Source organism: Poromitra crassiceps, assembly GCF_964638095.1.
Source record: "Poromitra crassiceps genome assembly, chromosome: 3".
Taxonomy (NCBI): domain Eukaryota; kingdom Metazoa; phylum Chordata; class Actinopteri; order Beryciformes; family Melamphaidae; genus Poromitra; species Poromitra crassiceps.
The window spans coordinates 31,042,658-31,063,778 of record NC_139625.1 but is presented as its reverse complement, the minus strand read 5'-3'; the positions used below and the strand labels follow the sequence as shown (position 1 = coordinate 31,063,778).

The following is a 21,121-nucleotide window of genomic DNA, read 5'->3' as shown; positions in this document are numbered from 1 at the left end:
CCAGGACAGTGGGACACACGCACAATGTGCCTGCCCCCTGGGCCACCACCGACAAGATTAAAGTATATAGACCACATGTCATTTCGTGCCCACTGGACCTGAAGATAAGGCTCATAGGAGCTCTGGGAGGATTTCTGATGCTTAAACAGAGGCTGTGGATGTGCAAAAGCCACTGATGCACCAGATCAAAAGAAAGTGTAGGGGGGTGTAGTAATTCTGTTGATTGATTCATTATTGATTGATTCATAGTTTGCTTGATTGTGGTGATTGATTTGATACCCCCAACCTAGGCAGAGGTTCTGACATTTCCTGCGCCATTTTTCCCTTTATATATGGCATTCAAATAAATCACAGTATCATCTCCAATTATCAACTACTATGTCACAGTGGTGAAAAACGTTACTTGTTCAATACTTGCTTGCAACTTCAACTCAAGTACATTATATATATTATATATATATATATATGTGTGTATGTGTATGTATATATATGTATATATATGTATATGTATATATATATATATATATATATATATATATATATATATATATATATATATATATATATATATATAAAAATTTAACTGAACTGGATTGGATTCAAGGAATCCAAGTCTGACATGATCCTGTTCTGCTGCAGGTTCCTGATGCCAGTCTGTTGTGACAGTAACAGTCTGTTGTGACAGTAAAAGTCTGTTGTGACAGTAACAGTCTGTTGTGACAGTAACAGTCTTGCTTGTGCCCAGCTCACAAAAGCAGGTCACTGACAGCTGTGAGCAAAAAAGCTGCTTATCCTCCTCTCTCTGACTGATGCTCGGTGTCCAGCAGTTGAACAACAGTCTCCTAATAGCTAAGATGACTAAACACTTGATAATTACAGGCCACTAATATCAGTAATGAGATTTATGTTAAGACGTACAGTAAGTTAGTTAAGACCTACAGGATCAACTATTAGAAAATGCAAAAGTGTTAAGACTGTATAGCTCCACAGTTTTTTTCACATACTCCTTGTCAAAATCAGACAACATTACATTACGTTACAACATTACGTTACAACATTTACAGTACAGTATCCACAGAGCAAAGATGTTTAACAAGTGCAATTACATTTGTGAAAATTCAATGTATGTCAAGCGCATGAGCTTGTGTTGCGCACCAGCACTGCAAACAAAGGACACAGATGCCTTGAACCACTGCAGACTAATCAAGAGCCAATCAAGATCAGAGAATCACCAATTATCATCCAAGTCCCATTCATGATTTTTGGATCATAAATCCTGTTTTGCACTAACCCATGATCACTGCATGCTTATCCTCTAAATGGCACATGTAATGGTTCATGCCACAGGAACGCACATCCAAATTTGAGTGATGATAGTCTTAGTAGATTTATCAAAAGAAAAAAGAAAAGGTTTTTATGGTGGCTTTTGCATTGCTGGTATAATCCTGTATGTATTTCAGGCTGCTGGGAGATTTATGACTAAGACAGAGATGAAGCCGGACAGAGGGAATGAGTGAGTGATTATTGCTGCCTGGTGACACGGGCAGTCATAGAAAGCTGTGCTGATGTCTTACATGCTTCTGGCTGAGGATGCGGAGATAGGAAGACCTGAGAAAGACTCATAACTAGGAGAGAACACAGCAACAGGGAAAACACAGTTACACACGCATGCAAAGGACAAAATGACCAGAGGTGATGGTTAAGACTGCTTCTGCACTGTGTACTGTATCTGTGTGTGTATGTAGACTGCTTCTGCACTGTGTACTGTATCTGTGTGTGTATGTAGACTGCTTCTGCACTGTGTACTGTATCTGTGTGTGTATGTAGACTGCTTCTGCACTGTGTACTGTATCTGTGTGTGTATGTAGACTGCTTCTGCACTGTGTACTGTATCTGTGTGTGTATGTAGACTGCTTCTGCACTGTGTACTGTATCTGTGTGTGTATGTAGACTGCTTCTGCACTGTGTACTGTATCTGTGTGTGTATGTAGACTGCTTCTGCACTGTGTACTGTATCTGTGTGTGTATGTAGACTGCTTATGCACTGTGTACTGTATCTGTGTGTGTATGTAGACTGCTTCTGCACCGTGTACTGTATCTGTGTGTGTATGTAGACTGCTTCTACACTGTGTACTGTATCTGTGTGTGTATGCAGTACCTGCGCAGGCTGGCATCAATCTGAGCCTCCTCAGTGATAAGCTCTGCCTCACTCTGGGCAATTCTCATGGCCAGCTCTCTGTCTCTCCTCTCCTGCTCCAACATGGTCGAGCGCTGGACCTGCTCCTCACGCTCCAGAGCCAGCTGGACTTCCAACTCTGCCTGGAACATTTCAAGCACACACACGCACAGACACACGCACGCGCGCACGCACGCATGCATGCACGCACACGCACACACACACACACACACACACACACACACACACACACACACACACACACACACACACACACCATGAATCTTCTGCTCTTAATGTGACTATAAATCTAGATAATGTCTAAATACTAAAGCTATCCCTGGTGCCAGACCCTTCCTGGCAATTAGAGCTCTCCTGTTGTAGGACAGCTAATGAGAGGTATTATTGGTAATTTGTCTAGACAAAATAAGGGACACAGAACATTCAACAACTATATATACAGTATATATATATATATATATATATATATATATATATATATATATATATATATATACAGTATATCAAAAGTAGAGCACTCGTGCACATCCAGAGCGGGAGGTGCTGGTCACAGCAAGAAAAATTACACTGAATTACACTTCATCAGGTTCATGAATGAACCTGATGAAGCATCTGCGAAACGCGTTGTATCTGTGAGCTGTTGCAAATAAATGCCACGTGAAAAGTTGGTCCAAGTCTGAGGAGTTTGTGCGGTCCGCTGGACTCTTAGTCTAGTGTTTGTTTATTTCTTATTCAATATATATATATATATATATATATATATATATATATATATATATATATATATATATATATATATATATATATATATACCGTATATATATATATATACATACATACATACACACATACATACATACATACATACATACATACATACATACATACCGGTATATATATATATATATATATATATATATATATATACATATACATATATACTGTATATATATAATAACTCAATGAACTTTATTCTTAGGCTTATCCCTTTCCCTTTCCCTTGGTGCTCTACAATGGGAAGTTGGATGTAGGATACATGGGGTTCGGGTGGAAGAGACCATAATGCAAAAAAGAAAAAAAAGGTCAAGATACAACATTAGGCTAACCTTTGACCTCGCAGAAAAGAATAGAGAGAACAGAGAACAAAAAGCCATCAAAGTCACAGCAGAAAGTTTACTGGCACAGCGCTGGGGATCAGGGTTGAGACGGGGCTAAAGCAAACTTTGCACAGTCTTCTGAGAGTCGTCGTCTCAATGCTCAAAGTGGACAGAGTGAAACAGGAGAGGAGGGATTGGGCGGGCGGGTGAGGTGGATGAGCAAGCAGGAGGATAGGAAAATAGGTCAACAGGGCTGTGACTGACAGTAGGGCTGAAGGAAATGGAAAGGGAAACTAGGAGATGAGGCTACGAGAGGTGAGAGAACATTCAAGGGAGGGTCGAGGGTAAGCAGAAACTCGCCAGGAAGTGGAATCATCAATCAAGACCCCCTCATCGACCCCCTGGGCATCTGACAAATGTCATGACCCAACTTTTGCCGTGGAAGATGAGGGAGCGAATGAATTTCACTCAGAAGGGAGAACGGGCAGAACTGGCCAATGAGATAAGGTCAAAAATAGAATATTGATTAATTTTAGAAGATAAAACTCACTGATTTCAATGTAAAAAAATATCATCTCTACATTACAGGTCGTTGCTGCTGCTATTTCTGTTTTTATGCAGTTGCTGTTGCAGGCAATCATATAAATATACAATACAGTAATGTATATTTCATAATTTGAACAAGTTCTAGTCAAATATTATAATGGTAACACTCAATATTCTGGAGTAAACCCTACAGTAGTAGCCTACATCTCTCAGAATAATTTGTTTTCCAGGTACAATAGTGTGCATTACAGAAACTGACCCAATGAAGATCCTGTTCAGTCTCGGATTAGGATTAAGGCAAATCTAGGAAAGCAACTTGCGTGAATGTGATTATGGTGGCAGATGGTAATTTGCTGCAGAGGGAGTCGGGTCCATAACACTCATGACAAGTCAACATGAAGCTTAGAAGCTTAGGGGCTGCATGGCTGCTGTGAGCTCAGTGACATTAGAACCTAAAAATGCATTCAGCCTAACTACATTAGACAACTGAAAAGGGCGACCATACTCAATTTGATATTCAAATTAGATTAGTTTTCAATCCTTTCCCCAGATCGTCATCGTGAATTTCTGTGCTGAGCTCCTCAGTTTGTCAGTAGTACATGTGCACAAGAGGTAATCCGTCCCTCTTTCACAACATTTGGGTGTGGGGACAGACTTATACTGCGTTCAAGACAACTCGGAACTCGGAACTTCCAACTCTGATTTTGTAACTCAGAGTTACAAAAACATACACAGCTAGCTAATTTCATTGGTAAAATAGCTGTTGAATTCAACATACTGCTATAATCAGAGCAAAATATAAACAATATAAATTGCATAATTACACCTCAAATTACGGTAGGTCAACAATCACTTTGATGACCTCAACTCGGACAAACCGGAGCTCTGAAATGATACCCGAATTTCTGACCTGTAATTCCAACGTCGACAACCCTTCAATTCATTTGTTATAGGTCGGAACTCGTTTTTTGCTGTGTTCCGAGTTGTCTTTAATGGGGTATTAGCACGTTATGATGGAAGCACCTGGGGATATATAAGTAACCCTCTGCAACATCCAAATCTGTCAAAGGCTTTTTTTTCAAGATCTGCACATTAATACAAGATAAACTGAAGTGGATCACCCTAATACAATCCTTTTTCCTTTCTTTCTTTTTTCCTCGGTGGGGGGTGGGGGATGTTGTGGGGTTGTTGTTGTTGAAATTTTATTTGTGTGCCTGGTGTTAAAAATCAATATAGATGGGTTTCACAGAATTATGTTGCTAGGGAACAGTTTGGAACCTAGCTTATGTCCTGTCAGTTATTGTACTAGAAAACACTGAAACAGGAAGTGAGCTGGGGGCAATTTAGAATGTTTATGTTGTCGAATTGAAACCATCTATAGACGTCGCTGGGGAAAAAATCCAAATAGAAACCTGGAGTAAAACTATAGGAGGATGTCCAAACCTGCAGAACCTTCTCTTCCTCCTTGCTTCTTTTCCTCTCCTCCTCCTCCTGCTTCCTCTTCAGCTCCATCTCAGATTTCCTAAGTTGTGTGGAAGGAAGGAGAGAAGACAAGAGAGTTGGCTTCACTTTAAACTGAGTGACAACTTCAACTTCTTCATCATTCTCAAATATCAGCTGATACACTCACATGCGTCTGTCGTCTTCCTCCTGCTTGCGGCGCTGTTCGTCCTTCTCCCTCCTCTTCCTCTCTCTCTCCATCTCCTCCTCGATGCCCTTCAGCCGCTCGCTCTCTTCCTCCTCCTGTCTCTTCTTCTGCATAGAGGACAGCAGCTGCTCAGAGCGCTTCACCAGCCCGTGGTACTCCGTGTCGATCTCCTTCCAGGGCATCACCGTAGCCTAAGGGTCAAGAGAAGGATACATTACACTGTAATAGAAAGCTGTAGCAGCAGGAGTAGTAGTTCATTTTATAATGAAACTTCAAAGCCTAATTTGTCTCCCCCCGTTCGCCCCACTTCCTTTTAATTACAGTATGTGTATGTTTATACATGTGGGAACAGGAATGTATATAATTTAGGTATGTACAGTATGTATATGTGAATATGATCAGTAACATCTACAGCACACATGGGCAAAATGTGGCCCCAGGGCCGGACCCGGCCCCTGGACCATCTCAATCCGGCCCCCAACGTCCTCAAAAGAACAACAACAACAGTAGCAACAACCCCCACAAACTCAATAAAAGGCAGAATTATGTTAGTAAGTCTCATCTGCTACAGCCATTGGATTTGTATCACTATTATATCGGGAGATTAATGAGAAATTACCAATAACAGCGGGAGAGAGGGTTAAAATAGGGAGACTCCCGCGGAAATCGGGAGTGTTGGCAGGTATGATCTCCAATGTGTGGCCCTTCGCTTACTTTGTATAAGTCAGTATGGCCCTCTGGAAAACAAATTGCCCACCCCTGATCCACAGTATACTGGTACAGTACTTACTTTATTGTTTATGTATTGTATGCACTGTGTTTTCTGTATGGGTGAATGATAACAACAATTAAAAAGGTCAAAAAATGTGTCAAGATGTTTAAATAACAGGAAATATGATATCGACAATATGTAAGGATCAGAGTCAGAAGTCACTCTCACACCCACTCCATATTTCTATAGCCAGCAGCCAACTACTTATAACTGTATTAAATCAAATAGCCTCAAGTGTATGCAATGGGCTGCTCGGAGGGCCATTGTTACAGTTACACAGTTCTAATGTATTACATGATATTCTCCAAATGTGTTTGTGCAAACTTTTCAATCAGATGTGGACATGTCCAGGAACTAGGAATATGCTCTCATCGCAACTTGGCAGATGCTCCTCTGTTACCACAACCCCCCCCCCCCCCCCCCCCCCCAATGTGGCAACGAGGGAGGCACTGACTGACACTGTGCCTGTCACTGCACACCACAGCCACTACACTCAAACCCCTCCTATACCTGTCAGACAAGCCGTTGTGGGTGGGGTGGGTCACCCCTATTCTGAGGATTCATTAGAAAGAGTCTCTAACAGTGGCACATGGAGGGAAGATGACAAGGACTTGTCCCCAAATGTATAGAGGTTTGAATGACAGCCATTGGCATCTCATGCATTATTCAGTCAGCGATGCCATGCCAGGAGGCATTTTTAAAGACTCCGATCCCCATTAGTGTCTACAGTGAGGCTGCTAATAGGCTAACAGAGGAACAGTGGGGAGGTGGGGAGGCTGATGGGGGTAGAGGACAGAGGAACACTGGAGAGGTGGGGAGGCTGATGGGGGTAGAGGACAGAGGAACAGTGGGGAGGTGGAAAGGCTGATGGGGGTAGAGGACAGAGGAACACTGGAGAGGTGGGGAGGCTGATGGGGGTAGAGGACAGAGGAACAGTGGGGAGGTGGAAAGGCTGATGGGGGTAGAGGACAGAGGAACACTGGAGAGGTGGGGAGGCTGATGGGGGTAGAGGACAGAGGAACAGTGGGGAGGTGGAAAGGCTGATGGGGGTAGAGGACAGAGGAACACTGGAGAGGTGGGGAGGCTGATGGGGGTAGAGGACAGAGGAACAGTGGGGAGGTGGAAAGGCTGATGGGGGTAGAGGACAGAGGAACACTGGAGAGGTGGGGAGGCTGATGGGGGTAGAGGACAGAGGAACAGTGGGGAGGTGGAAAGGCTGATGGGGGTAGAGGACAGAGGAACAGTGGGGAGGTGGGGAGGCTGATGGGGGTAGAGGACAGAGGAAGGGCAAGGAGTCATCAGTGCTTCAGTGTCATTCAAAATAGTGAGATGTCCAATCAATCCTACAGTAGCTGTTGATGCCATATAGTCGACCACAGAGACAAACATCTACACTATTAGGAAGTGAATACCCAGTTGTCTGGATAGCATGAGGATCTGTTTGTGATGATTTGCTCTACCTAGGGTCTCCAATAAGATGGCTGCTTATTGCAAAGGGAGAGCTGGGATTTCACTAACCAAGTTTGATAATTTAACCAAACAGCTGAGATTAAATGAGCAGTGCAGAGAGGGACTCCTCTTTCTCAGCTAGCTCGATTCTTTTGGCTGAGGATATTGATTCAGAGAGAAAGAATGAGAAAAGGACAGAAGACTGGTTTTACTGGGTAGCTTCTAGGTGAGAATGTATTCAACTGTATACATCAAATAACGTTATATTTGCTCTGGAAAACCTTCCCTGGATAAGAACAGCACCAACAAAATGTCTTCTCATGTTTCTTACATACTGCTCAGACTGTATCATACTCTAATGGGAAACAAGATACTGAATCTCCTACAATGCATCAGTCCTGTTGAAGAGGTGGACAGAAGCACTAAGCAGGCATGCTCAAAGGACTCGCAGTTGCTGACCTTAATCTTGGCCATGAGAGAGTCTATGGAGGTGGCCAGCTCCTGGACCTGTTTGGCCATCTCCTGCTTGCCCTCTTTCAGCCCGTTCACCACCTCAGTGAACCGCTCCATCCGCTTCTTCAGGTTCCGAACCTTCACCAAACCATCAATGCTGTGAGAGGGGTGAGCATACATGTACATACGATAGAATATGACGTTTCATTCCAGAAAGAGTGACTGGGAAAAAACCTGTCCAATAATAGGACATTGACCAATTTTGTTTTTACCAAAAAAATATATATTTTGACAAAACAATTTTGTTATTTTGTCACTCACATATGTTTGTATACATACCCCCACCCCTTTTTCATATAAAAAAGTTATATATAATGTTATATGATACAGTGTATCATATCAGAAATAAATCCCCTCATATATTGCATCTGTGCATGCTGATAGGAAAACACATACACATCTACATGCAAACACACATTGCCCACATACAAAGTACACACTCACAAGAATCAAAAGACCATTCTAAAAAACACATGAAATCCCAGCATGGAGAGGAATGCATTTATCAGATTGCCACTTTTTTCCAAAGGCAACCCAATACAGCAACACAAGTATACTTTCCAAAGCAATACTCTAGGGCCCTATCTTTGTACGGCGCTATCGTTTGTGCTGCCTTTGCGCTGCATTTGCGTGCCTCTTATTGCTATCTTCCCAGCGCACCGTCCAGTTTTGCGCTGTGATGACACAGGTGTAGGTGTGGCCCAGGCGTGTCGGTGGGCCTCTAGCCTATCATGTGTCTCGCGCAAGTGTCATTTAGTGCTGTGGGGAAGATACCGTCGGTATGTGGCGAGCGCAAAGAGAGGTTTGGGAGTTGCCCGTTCCAAAATAGGCGGTTCAGCGCAATGTGTTAGAAAAAATCGCCTTGGGTGCTCTCAATTTTAACGCCAGGAAATAGCTGGTCTTAGCGCAAACGCAGAGGTACGCCTGAGCGCAGACAGTTTTCTCCAGCGCAGTGCAGTAAATCCTCGCTTGGATAGGGACATTACGCACGGCTCTCGCGCGGACACACAATTCCCTCCTCAGAATGCCACGTTGATTTTCAACTAACCTACACTGCAGAAAAAAACACACCTTGATTTAACAATGAGAATTCGTTTGTCATGGTTGTCACTGCCCAGTAGGGGTGCTCCAAAAAATCCATTCTTGAAAGGATCGCGATTCTTAATGCCACGATTCCTGGATCGAATCCAAACTCCCAAGAATCGATTCTTCTTCGTATTGTAAAAAAAAAAAATGTTTTTTACAGTGCACCTGAACGCAACATGCAAGATACCGGCTGAATAAGTGTCCAAATGTTCATGTCATTTGTGTACTGTACTGCCACGGTGCCACCACCTCTTGAACTCTGGTTAATGTATTCCCCCCAAAATCTATAAATCCTTCTCAAAGTCTACAGATCCCCCCCAGTCTATAAATCCATCTTATCTGAAGAACATAAGGGGGAATTCCCCCCTAGTTTGCAAAATGAATTTAGGCCCTGACTGTAATACTTCAGAAGTTGAATTTGAAGTTCAGCATTAAAGGAGAATTTCGTTTTTTTTTAACCTGGACCCATCTCCTGGCATTAATTATGATTTGACCACTCACCGAGCGATGTCCGCGGCATTTCTGGCCGTCCTAGCGTTGTTTTGAGATCAATAGCGTCCAAGTCAGTTGTAAAATGGAGCTGATTTGGGGCCAAGTGTGTGAGCCTGTCTTTCCTGCATCTAAATAGCTATTTTTATTCCCGTTTTCCCCAAATATCGTCATAATGTGATCCCTCAACATCCACCAGAGTTATATTTCGCCCCAGGCCATTTCCTGGAGTCGCACAGGGATCAAATTACCTCAAACGTGATCTCGGTCACCAAGTCTCGTGAAGTCCCGCGATACTTTCCTGCCGACTGGCAGGGCTGGCAGGACGCTTTGCGGTGGTGGTTTTAGCGTAACCTATGTGGGGTTTGGCATAAACTTCGTTATTTCAAATCCCACATAGGTTACGCCAAACCCCACATAGGTTACGCTAAAACCACCACCGCAAAGCGTCCTACCTGTTAGTTGGCCAGTCGGCAGGAAAGTATCGCGGGACTTCACGAGACTTGGTGACCGAGATCACGTTTGAGGTAATTTGACAGGCTCACACTTGGCCCCAAATCAGCTCCATTTTACAACTGACTTGGACGCTATTGATCTCAAAACAACGCTAGGACGGCCAGAAACGCCGCGGACATCGCTCGGTGAGTGGTCAAATCATAATTAATGCCAGGAGATGGGTCCAGGTTAAAAAAAAAAAAAATTCTCCTTTAATACATTTGTCATTTTTTGTCTTAGATTTACCTTTGTGTGTTATTGCAATATAAAACTACATAATTGAGAATCGATTCTAGATTCTGGAATCGAGAATCGTTGGAATCGAGAATCGTTGGAATCGAGAATCGATTCTGGAATCGGATCGTGACCCCAGGAATCGGAAATCGGATCGGATCGTGGCTTAGCCGGATCGGAGCACCCCTACTGCCCAGGCACCGAGGCAGCGCTGTGCTGTGCTGTGCGTGGTGGTCCCGTGGATCGAAATCAGTTTCTGGCAGAAAATCACTTTCTGACACAACACCGGCCAGTATAGTAACCATTGATAGTATACAGTAACCTCTCTCCCTGCACAATTGCACCATGCAACAATAGGTTAACCCGAGTGGACAATTCTGGTATAGGCTATTGAAATAAAATCTCACACTCTCTACCCTATTAAAGAAACGAATAGGCTATTTTGAAATGTGTATGTTATAACCTATATGAGCGAAACGGCTAATTAAAAGGGTACTAATTACAAAAGCATCAATTTTCGTTACAATCCGAACTGGTTCATCCTCCAATTCTCTCTTCCCTCTCTCGTTCTCTCCCCCCTCTCTCTCTCTGACTCTCTCCCTCTTTCTTACAGGATAGGCAAAAAATAAGCCTTGGCTTCAGCCTATTCCTTATTTCGGTCATTGATTGTATAAATTGTATTTGTGTGAAATGGTTTGATATGTACATGTATGATGATGTTCTCTTGCTGTATATTCACACAAATTGTTACATTTTGTTTGTGGTTCATTAACCTATGACCGAAAATAAACCACTCATTCATTCATTTCTTTTCTCTCTCTCACTCATCTTGCACTAAAGAAGCTGCTGCCTGTCACAGACATGCAGGCGGTGACCCTGTGGCTTTTAACACATTCACTGCCAGCCATTTTTCAATACTGTAGTTAGCTTCTGCCAAGGTTTTTTTTTGAGGATTCTGGCTCATCTTTCAAGAGCAGAGGATTCGTTTCTGTTAGGATTTTGTGAACACACAATATCTCAAAAGAACTAATAGAATGTGTGCTTTCTCTGTCTAAAAGAGTTCGTTTGTAGAGTTAGTAGTTATGTAAGCATTAGCAGTTGAATACAGCATGGTTTCAGCGTCAGAAAATTTATTCTGAGATAAACGGCTTTTTGTGAAATTCGATAGAACAGTCACTTTAACCATTCATTTTTGGCATCAGTAAGACGTCAGACATCTAAACAATAGTTTTGAACAGTAATTTCCTCCATAACAGCAGGAAACCCCCCTCTGCTTCCAACTCCTCCCTCCGTGGGCGTTCTCCTCCGCCCTCCTTGGCTCTGCAGCGGGTCTGTGACAAACGAGTTGCTGCTGCCTGGCTGCTTCCTGGCAGTCTGGATGGGGCTCGCTGGATGGGTTTCGCTCGTTTCTTGGCGTTTCGGTTGAGAGCTCTGATCAAGCTCTTGCGATTCTGGGCTTATTTATGGTGCGTGTTGCAAAGTGTGCATCCAGTCTATTCTTGGAACCCCCCACCGTTGCCACCGCTGTGCGTCAGCGCGAAAGTGAAAGCGTTTTCGCCATCCATTTTACAGTATGAAAACGGCTTCCTCGCGCTTTTCCCTCCAGTTTTGGCTCGCCTCTTCCTACTCTGGAGAGACATGTCGCCACTCAGTGGGTCGGTAAAATAGATTATACACATTCAATACCTCCAATATTTGTATAAAAGACGTAAAAGGGTTGGATCCACGTCCCACCGTCAAAAAAAAAAAAAAAAAATTTTAAGCCGAGATATCTCGTCTTTGGCAGTCAACCGTTGGATTCTGTAAGCCGAGATATCTCGTCAATGGCAGTGAACGTGTTAAGAGGAGTGATCTCAACTTGTGGTGAATCCTGTTAATATGGGCATAAATACGGCTATCGGGTTTGCGCTGAGATGACGTGAAGTGCAGCGGCCCGACACGCCCACAATTAGGGCTTTGCGCGGCACTATTCCAGCGCAAAACGGGCGTTAACGCAAGTCGGGAAGATAGAGCCCTAAGACATTTCTCCACAGATGAGCAAGGCAACCCAATACAGCAACACATACAGGATACTTTCCAAAGCAATACTCTATGGGCCCTATCTTTGCAAAAGCGGTAATTTAGCGTTTGCGCTCGTTTAACGCCGTGCGCAATCCAAATTGGGGGCGTGGACAAGTGCATGCCTGTTATAATTGTACTGGACATACTGTAGGTGTGCCACATGCCGAACTAGGCGTTTCAGCGCAAAAATGTGGGGATAGATGGCATTATCCTATCATCAGCAGCACGCAATTACTTTGCACTAAGAGCTTTGAAAAGCACCTCTTACGCGCTAAATACCCCGTTGTGCTTGAGCGCACCATAATCTCCGTGCAGTGCAGAGTAAAATTCCTTTTGGATATGTCATTATGCACAGCCTTGCCACGCCAGGACATCAAATTATGCTGCTAAAATTTGGTATTAGCAGACAATTCAGTGAGGCAATCAACTATAACTCACTGAGAAACTTTTATCACATCGCAAAGAAGGAAATTAATTGAGAAAACTTGTTGGACAATGGACATAGGCTATTCTCCTTCATAACCCGGAGGGTCGTTGACACCACAGACGATCTGTCAACAAGCTCTCTCCATCTCTCTCTGTCCTCGGCACGAGTGAGTCCACTCTATTACGCATGGAGAGAATTACAGCATATTGCATGCCTCGCGCAAACAGCGATTGCGAGATGGGAATCTGATTGTTTTTTATTGATGTAACGCCCACGCATTTCCTGGCCACACCTGTGAATAATTCTGGTACTTAAGACCGCCCAAATCCCGTTTGCGCTGGCATTTTGGGGGCGCAGATGATTTGGCATGGCTCTAATTTACACCTGAGGCACGTGCCGTGAACGTTTCCGCATCCCCGCCGAGAATTGCATCCCCAACATATTTCGGGGCTGTTTTAACTTAGAAATCAGGGAGGTCACGTCTACCCAGACAATCATATCAGTTTTAAACAGTTAAATTTCTGTATAAATCATTACAATATGCTCCCGTGAGGTGGGGATGCGTTTAGCTGCTGCCGGGCGGGGGTGCAAAACTCGGCATAACACCTGGACAAAGGCACAAGGCAGACCGCTATCTTCCCTGCCTTAAGGCATGCGCAAACAGGTGCGCAAGCGCAAATAGGGGATATCGCCTGTACCAAGATAGGACCCTAAGACATTTCTCCACAGATAAGCATTCTAGCTTGATTTTAACTCCCAAATACATGATGTGGAAAGGCCATCAAAATCCACCAAGCGTGAATCTCAGTTTAAATAAAAATGCACAGAGCACACAGGGTGAGGGAACGATTAAAAGAGCAAAGGGCACAGGCAAACAGAAAGATGGTGAGATAATGTGTGTGTATCTCGGTGTGACAGAGAGAGAAAGAGAGGGAGGGAGAGAGAGAGAGAGAGACACTCACCGCGGCTTATGCTTCCTCTTGCACAGCCACATGCGGACGGTCTTCTGAATCTTAATGCAGGCCATGGCTCTGTAACACATCTTGTTCCTAACTGTTGATGGTGGGGTGAGAGGACAGGACTCAAACAAAAGTACATACAAATACACATTTAAACACACAGAAACATGCTTATATGCACAAATACTGAATATGAAATAACTTTATTTTATTTATTTTATTTCAGTTATTTCAGCCGACAATCGTTTCCCCCCCCGATCCATTATAAAAGGGAGCAAGTGGGCAATGTTTGTTTGTTTAAATTTTTGTTCCAATGATGATGTCATAGGAGGCATTGTGACATCACTGATGATGTCATCTGTCTTTTACAAAGGAATTTGAGATTTCCCCGGATTTAGCTGCCTGCACGCTCTAAAAAAGAGACTTAAAGCAGCTACAAGCAAGATTTTCGATTGTTATTAAACAGTCTAAATTTAATATTGATGCCTCACATCTTACCTCTAATAGTAGATTAGACCAACGCCGAGTGAATCGGCGAGTGCTGTCTTGCTGATTATATATAGTCTGTGTGCGGGCCGGCAGATCAGGAAGTGAAACAAAATGGTTTACGGCAGCCACTTCAGCCATAACCACAAAATCACAAAACTACTTTCAAACAAACTGTTAGAATATAACGAGAGATGTTATCGAAAATCTTGCTCGTAGCTGCTTTAAATCATGACCTTGTAATCAGGATCTCTATTTGACATACTAACTCAATTATGATAAAAATGTTAGATACCTGTACTATGTATGTATGTATGCCATAACTGTAGAACACACCATTGCCTTCAAACTTGGGGAGTGTACTTAGGGGGACCTGACGGAGTGCAGTGCCGAATTTCATAAAATTCGATGCGCATAGTCATCGTGCCACCTACTGGCAACACAAAAAGTGGTTTATCTCAAGAACTGTTCATCCGATCGACTTCAAACTTGGGGAGTGCGCTGCTGGGAACCCAACGGAGTGCAGTGCCCAATTTCGGACACGCACACAGTCATAGCGCCACATACTGGCAACACAAAAAGTGGTTTATCTTGAGAACCGTTCATCCGATCGACTTCATGTCGATTGGATGATCCCAAATGCATGATGCTTAGCACGCTCATAGAGAGAGAGAGGTTTGAAATGTAATACCCCATCAATGAACCAAACTTAAAAAACAGAGCTCCATCTGTAGGGTGGATGTAACGTACGTTTGATGACCGACAGCGTGCACCACTGGACCTTCTTCCAGCGCCTGTGCACCAGCCACTGATTGACCTTCTTCACCAGCTCTGCGAGGTGTTCTGGATCGGACTTCATGATCTGGTCAAACTCTGCAAACTGATGCACACACACACACACACACACACACACACACACACACACACACACACACACACACACACATGCATACGTATAGATGAATACTGGTGTGAGCGCACCCACAGCCTCTATGATCCATTACAGTTTAGCTTTTCCAGTGGTGTAGTGCTATTTGAATAGCTACCAGAGCACACCTATGTCAGAGCCCCCCGCCCCTAATTCATGAATACTATAATATGAATATTATAGTGATATGCCTACAGAAGGCAAGAAGTCTCCATAAACTCTCAGACACTGTGGGCCCTATTCTCCCACAGGCCGTAGGCGCAAAAACTGGCCTTAAACGCAAAAAAACGTGCCTTGCGCCTGCCTCGGGAAGATAGCAACATGGCTTTACACCCCGAAATGCGCTTTAGGCGAAACAGTGCCAGAACAGGCCAGAATGGGCGTTTCGGCCTTAAATACCGGCCTAACGATATCTTCCGCCCTGGCGTTAATTTAGGGCTTAGCGCTTTTCAAAACCAGGCCTATTCAGTGCGCCGGTTGCGCGGAGCGCTCCTCTGCCATCTGACTCTCTGTCCCCCTTCTCTCTGTGTCACTCCCTCTCTATTGCTCATAAGTCTGACAGGCACAACCGACTGCTTGAAAAAAAGTTAGCCGGTTCTCTCTCACTTTCACTCCCTCGTGCATCAGACAGCAGACAGCAGACAGGCACGCCACAGATGTGAAATCTCCCAGTATGCATTGAGGCGCATTGAGGCGAATCCGTTTGAGAAGAAATAGCAACCAAATCAGCTTAAATAGGGTAAGTGGTAGATCGAAATAATATTTATCTTAACACAATTGCAATTGTGGAACATTTCAATATTGGACAAAATAAAATGGCGAAATCAAATCCCAACCCTATGTGAAACATATATGTCTTCCTAGGGGCTATATATATCCCTCGCAGATTTAACGTGATTTAGATAAGTGACAGCGTAACGCGGTTCTACTGTCATGTACTGTGATGTCCGCTCCAATAAATTGGCCCTACTTCACATTTAGTTTTACAATAAAAACACATTTCTGCAATGACTTTACATAATGTAGGCTATATTTACTGTATGTGCATCATCCTACCTGCAGCAGGGGAGAGAAAATGATATCATTCTGGACAAACTTTCACCAATCTAATCTCATCATTTTTTCTAGCCAATGTGTTTAGAATATTCTTTTCACTTTGATCTTGCTATAGTGTAGCGTATTTACATGCTTGTAGTATTTAAACTGCAGTTAGATTGGTTTGAGAAGCATAATAATATGGAATAATAGCCCATATATGGAGACAGAGAGACGGGATGAAGGGAGGGGGGGAGCAGAGCGCTTGGCTTGTCTGGTTTTACTGGATCGCTCCGTGGAATTGGAGCTTAAAAGGCAAGCGTGTGACTCGTTTACTGCACTTCCCCAATGAGCAGACGTGGCGTGGTTGTAATGCTTAAGGCTGCGTGTAGCGCCGACACCAAGATATCGAGTGGGCTGGTCCACGCCCACTGATCTGCGCTGCGCTGGGCGCTCAGCACAGTTCATAGGCTGATGCAACGATAGGGGCCTGTAAGTACATTGGAGTATGGAATATTATAGGACTAGGCTATAGTGCTGTCATCACAGGAAAAAAAGGCTTGTTGTTGGACATTTGGACAATATCACAGCATAATGTTCCATTTAACATCATTACCTTATCTTTCTTAATAACGCAACACACCTTAAATGCCAGTATGACAAATTTGACCATTTCATTTGTTTTTATTGGCTCTCTTGCATGCAGTGATGATTGGATCTTCAATCACGTATGAATTTCAACTGGATTATGAGAACTGTGACAATTCTGGGTGGATCCCGTTTCTCACTTGGAGAAATAAGTGGCGGAGCGACGCTCCAGTGCGTTCCGGCAGCACTACACCCCTGTTTTTTGTTTTGTCTTGACCCTGTCTAAAGCTATGCCGGCTTTCCTGTACCTTTCCGGGGCGGAAGAACACTCTGGTCAATCCAAACTTATAGTCTTGGTCATTCAGTCCCAGGGCTTTGAACAGAGCCTGGAAAGGAAAAGAAACCCACATTCAATGACAGCAATATTACATAAATGGTATTTAGGGCACTATACTGTATGTTAGTTAATCACATCTTAAAATGGCCTGTGTGGCCGTAAGCATTTCTTGCACATGAACAAATTACACAAAGTAATTAGGCTTACATTAAAATGATGAGCTTATTATTTAAACCCAGTAGTATGCCTCATCTTATTCTGCAGCCTTGACAGTATATTAAACGATTCAATCTATGTAATGCGCAAAGTAAGCGGGTGCTTTGGAGGCCCACCTTGCAGAAGAGGCGTGGGTCCAGGCGTGTAAGCTTATCAGGCATGTACTGCTTATACATGTTGTAGAGTTCATGGAAGGGGGCTCTGGAGGGGAAGCCGCCCTGCATCAGATCCAACACAGACACCATCCCTAATGAAGACAAGTCAAATGGACTGAGAAAGGCTCATAAAAAGAAACACCTTTTTGAGGATTTACAGTACATTGACATTAGGTAAAAATATTTGCAGTACTGACTTTTTCATACACTTATTATTATTGCATTGTATAGTAGTTAATGTAAATGTTTAATTATCCGTTGTTTGTTATTCTTGTTTTGTTTTAGCCTGAGCATACATTTTTCTTTCGTGTGAGAGTACACTGAGAGTTAAGCTAACCGGAGCCAATTTCCTTGTATGTGCACATACTTGGCCAATAAGCCTTCCCCTAGGCATCAAGCTGTCAGAGTCTAGAGGTGTTTTTAGAAGGCAGGTCCAGGATCATCTTTGGAGTAAAGTGGCCAGCTAGACAGGTTTTGCCGCCAGCAAAACAGTGTTTTTAATTTGTGATATTGTTGTTTTTGTTCTTGGATTTGGTTCTCTGAAATTGTTGCCGATTTTCATGTTTTTGTTTTGTTTTTTGTTTTAATGATTTTAGGTGTCTGGTTACGGATAAGAAATGGTATATTGATTAGAAATTGTATATTGATATGACTGACTTTTTACATGTTATGTGTTGTGCGTTCTGTCCTACAACAGCAGGGACCATGTTGGAAATAAGTGTTCTCACTTTAACATGTTATCCTTTGGAATTTCTTTTGTAAATTGTCTTCTCTATATCCATAAATAAAAATCGATCAATCAATCAAAGCTGATTCTGATTCTAAGTTGAGCTCTCTGCTACCTTTACTAAATGTGAAGTAAGAAAATTACAATTATAAAGGCAGGTAGAGTTACGTTCAATGCCAATTGTGTCAGTTTTAAAAGAGGTCTGACAAATTCAAAACAAATTAAACGGTTGTTTCATGAACAAGATGACGACAAATGCCTCAACATGTGAACATCATTGAACCTTGGAAAGTACTGTAGTTCTACATACTGTCTAGTGTCTACATACTGTACTACATACTGTACTACATACTGCATTACCGTCCCACCTGAGCACTGCAGCTGAGAGAGAATCTGAGCTCCTTCGAACTGGTGGCTGACCATTTTCAGGTTGGGTTTAACACAGCGGATGAAACTTGAGCCCTTCACACAGAGAGAAACACTGATCAGGAAAATCATCTGAAGATCTTTCTGAAACCTTCAGTTATCAGTCTATCAGCACCACATGCTGTATCTGCCAAAGCTGCAAGGTATCAATGTCTGTCATCTCAATAACTGGCTTCTGAATTAGCTCCATCATGTGAAATTATATATGTATGTTGTACTGTACTATGTGTAGGTAAGCTAAGTCCAGTGTACTGTATGTACATTACAAAGAAAAAAAGTAAATAAATAAATAAATAAATAAATAAATAAATAAATAAATAAATAAATATATATATTATTATATTCTACAAAATTGAGATATACAGTAACTATTACTCACAGTGCTGCGGAGCTTCTCCAGCAACAGGTTCAGCTGGGTCTGTGTGTGCAAGCAGAGAAAATTACCTGTTTAATGATTTGTTTGAAGGTTTGAGATAGCGGGAGCCCCACTACACTATTTTACACAAGTCAGATGTTCTCCAATAGATGAGACGTAGGTTAGTTATTATTATTATTTATTTTATGTGGAAGAGGAAGGGAGCGCCACACATCATTGATAACAGGTGAGCGGTGGAAGCAATCAGAGTTAAGAGTTATGCAGGGACAAATCTACAAGCTTATTATAAACAAAACCATTCATAAACAGATTAATTAAATTCATGAATGAGTGAATGGATGGATGAGCAAACAAACAAATGATCCTTCAAGAACATGGTTTCTTTACCAGATCCTCATAGCTTGTCTATTCATTCTGTCCTCTTATATTGATCTCAGACATGCTTCCACGTGTCATTAAACTTAATAACACATCCAGTCCCACGCTTGTTCTCCACAATAAAGACATTCTGCTGGTTCTTTGTAACACACATTATACTCTTTTCACTGGTGTCCAACTGTCCATGTCTTAAGCATTAGTGATCAAAGCAAAGCAGGTGCATTAGTGATAAGAACAGTGTTTGTTGAGGAAGGTGAAAGTCAACCCTACCTAACATAGAATAGGAAGGGTGGGTTTTCAAAATAACTGTGGAGTTGGTTTTCTAAGTCTCATGTCTTTCTTTGTTTTTTTTTTTATTTCTGGCTGACTCATCCCACTTCTTCGTGAGTGTCATTCTTTCTTTCGGGTACTTTTTCACTCGCCCTCATCTTCTCTCTATTATACCTCAAGCTGACTTTATCCAGCTTTATCCACCCAAGGAAGGTTTTCTCAGGGGAAAAGAGGTGGGAGACTGGCAGAACTCTAAGAGGGAAACAAGGGATAAGGAGGACTAGGAGAAAGACAGATGGAAAGAAGAGTGGAAAGGAGAAATGTTACAGAACAGGTCTACAGATTATAGATTCAAGGTGGAAAAGTCTGAACATAATCAAAAAAATTAAATGTAAAAAATGCTTAAATGCCTAAAGTTTTTTGGGGGTTGCGGCTCAAGAAGGTTGAGAACCACTGCATTAAAACGCATCCAAAACTATAATCACGCTGTAGTATTGCTGTAGTGACAATCGGGGCACAGTGGCTCAGTGGTTAGCACTGTCACCTCACAGCAAGAAGGTTGTGGGTTCGAATCTCCACCCCGGTCCTTTCTGTGTGGAGTGTTCTCCCCGTGATCTGGTTTCCTCGCACAGTGTAAAAACATGCTCTGTTTGTGTAGTATCATAATGTAGTCACACACAAAACAGTATAATATGATGATGTATCTAACCTACATTGTGTGTAGAATAGATATATAATGTAGTATAGTGTGAAGCCCTTTGAGACATGCTTGTGTGTCTATAAACATAACTGAACACTAGCCTCAAAGTATTACAATTCAATGCATTTATTATGAGTGTGAATGACTAACAATTTCAAATTCTCTTTTGGTGAAATAAAAGTAGTGCAATGCAATATTTTTTTATTTCAACGTTTGTTTTGCTCTGGGGTCTACTAACAATGGAAGATGACAAACTCCACGTTCACGTTTACCTTGAACTTGTTGCCAACGCTGATGAAGCCCAGCTTGCCTGCCTTCTGTTTGGAATCAGAATTCTCAAACAACTCCCGAACAAAGTTGTCCTTCGACTCACACACAAGGCTCTCCAGGGACATGTGGAGGGCATCGTTATTCTTCTCCACAAACCGGGCCTATGAACAACACACACACACACACACACACACACACACACACACACACACACACACACACGTATATTGACAGACACGTAAACAAATGTACACAA

The 21,121-nt window shown here is 42.6% G+C and overlaps 1 protein-coding gene across 1 annotated transcript in view; it reads right to left on the bottom strand.

Annotated features, from left to right (window-relative positions):
• myo6b (myosin VIb) overlaps positions 1-21,121 on the bottom strand; it is a gene marked incomplete at both ends in the record, with an annotated part of 61,729 nt that overhangs the window by 9,565 nt on the left and 31,043 nt on the right. Inside the window, 12 exon segments of the mRNA XM_083632989.1 lie at positions 1,575-1,625; positions 2,159-2,319; positions 5,284-5,362; positions 5,471-5,679; positions 8,169-8,319; positions 13,977-14,067; positions 15,210-15,339; positions 17,319-17,396; positions 17,680-17,810; positions 18,814-18,907; positions 19,251-19,289; positions 20,868-21,026. Coding sequence (XP_083489115.1) covers positions 1,575-1,625; positions 2,159-2,319; positions 5,284-5,362; positions 5,471-5,679; positions 8,169-8,319; positions 13,977-14,067; positions 15,210-15,339; positions 17,319-17,396; positions 17,680-17,810; positions 18,814-18,907; positions 19,251-19,289; positions 20,868-21,026 — 1,373 coding nt within the window.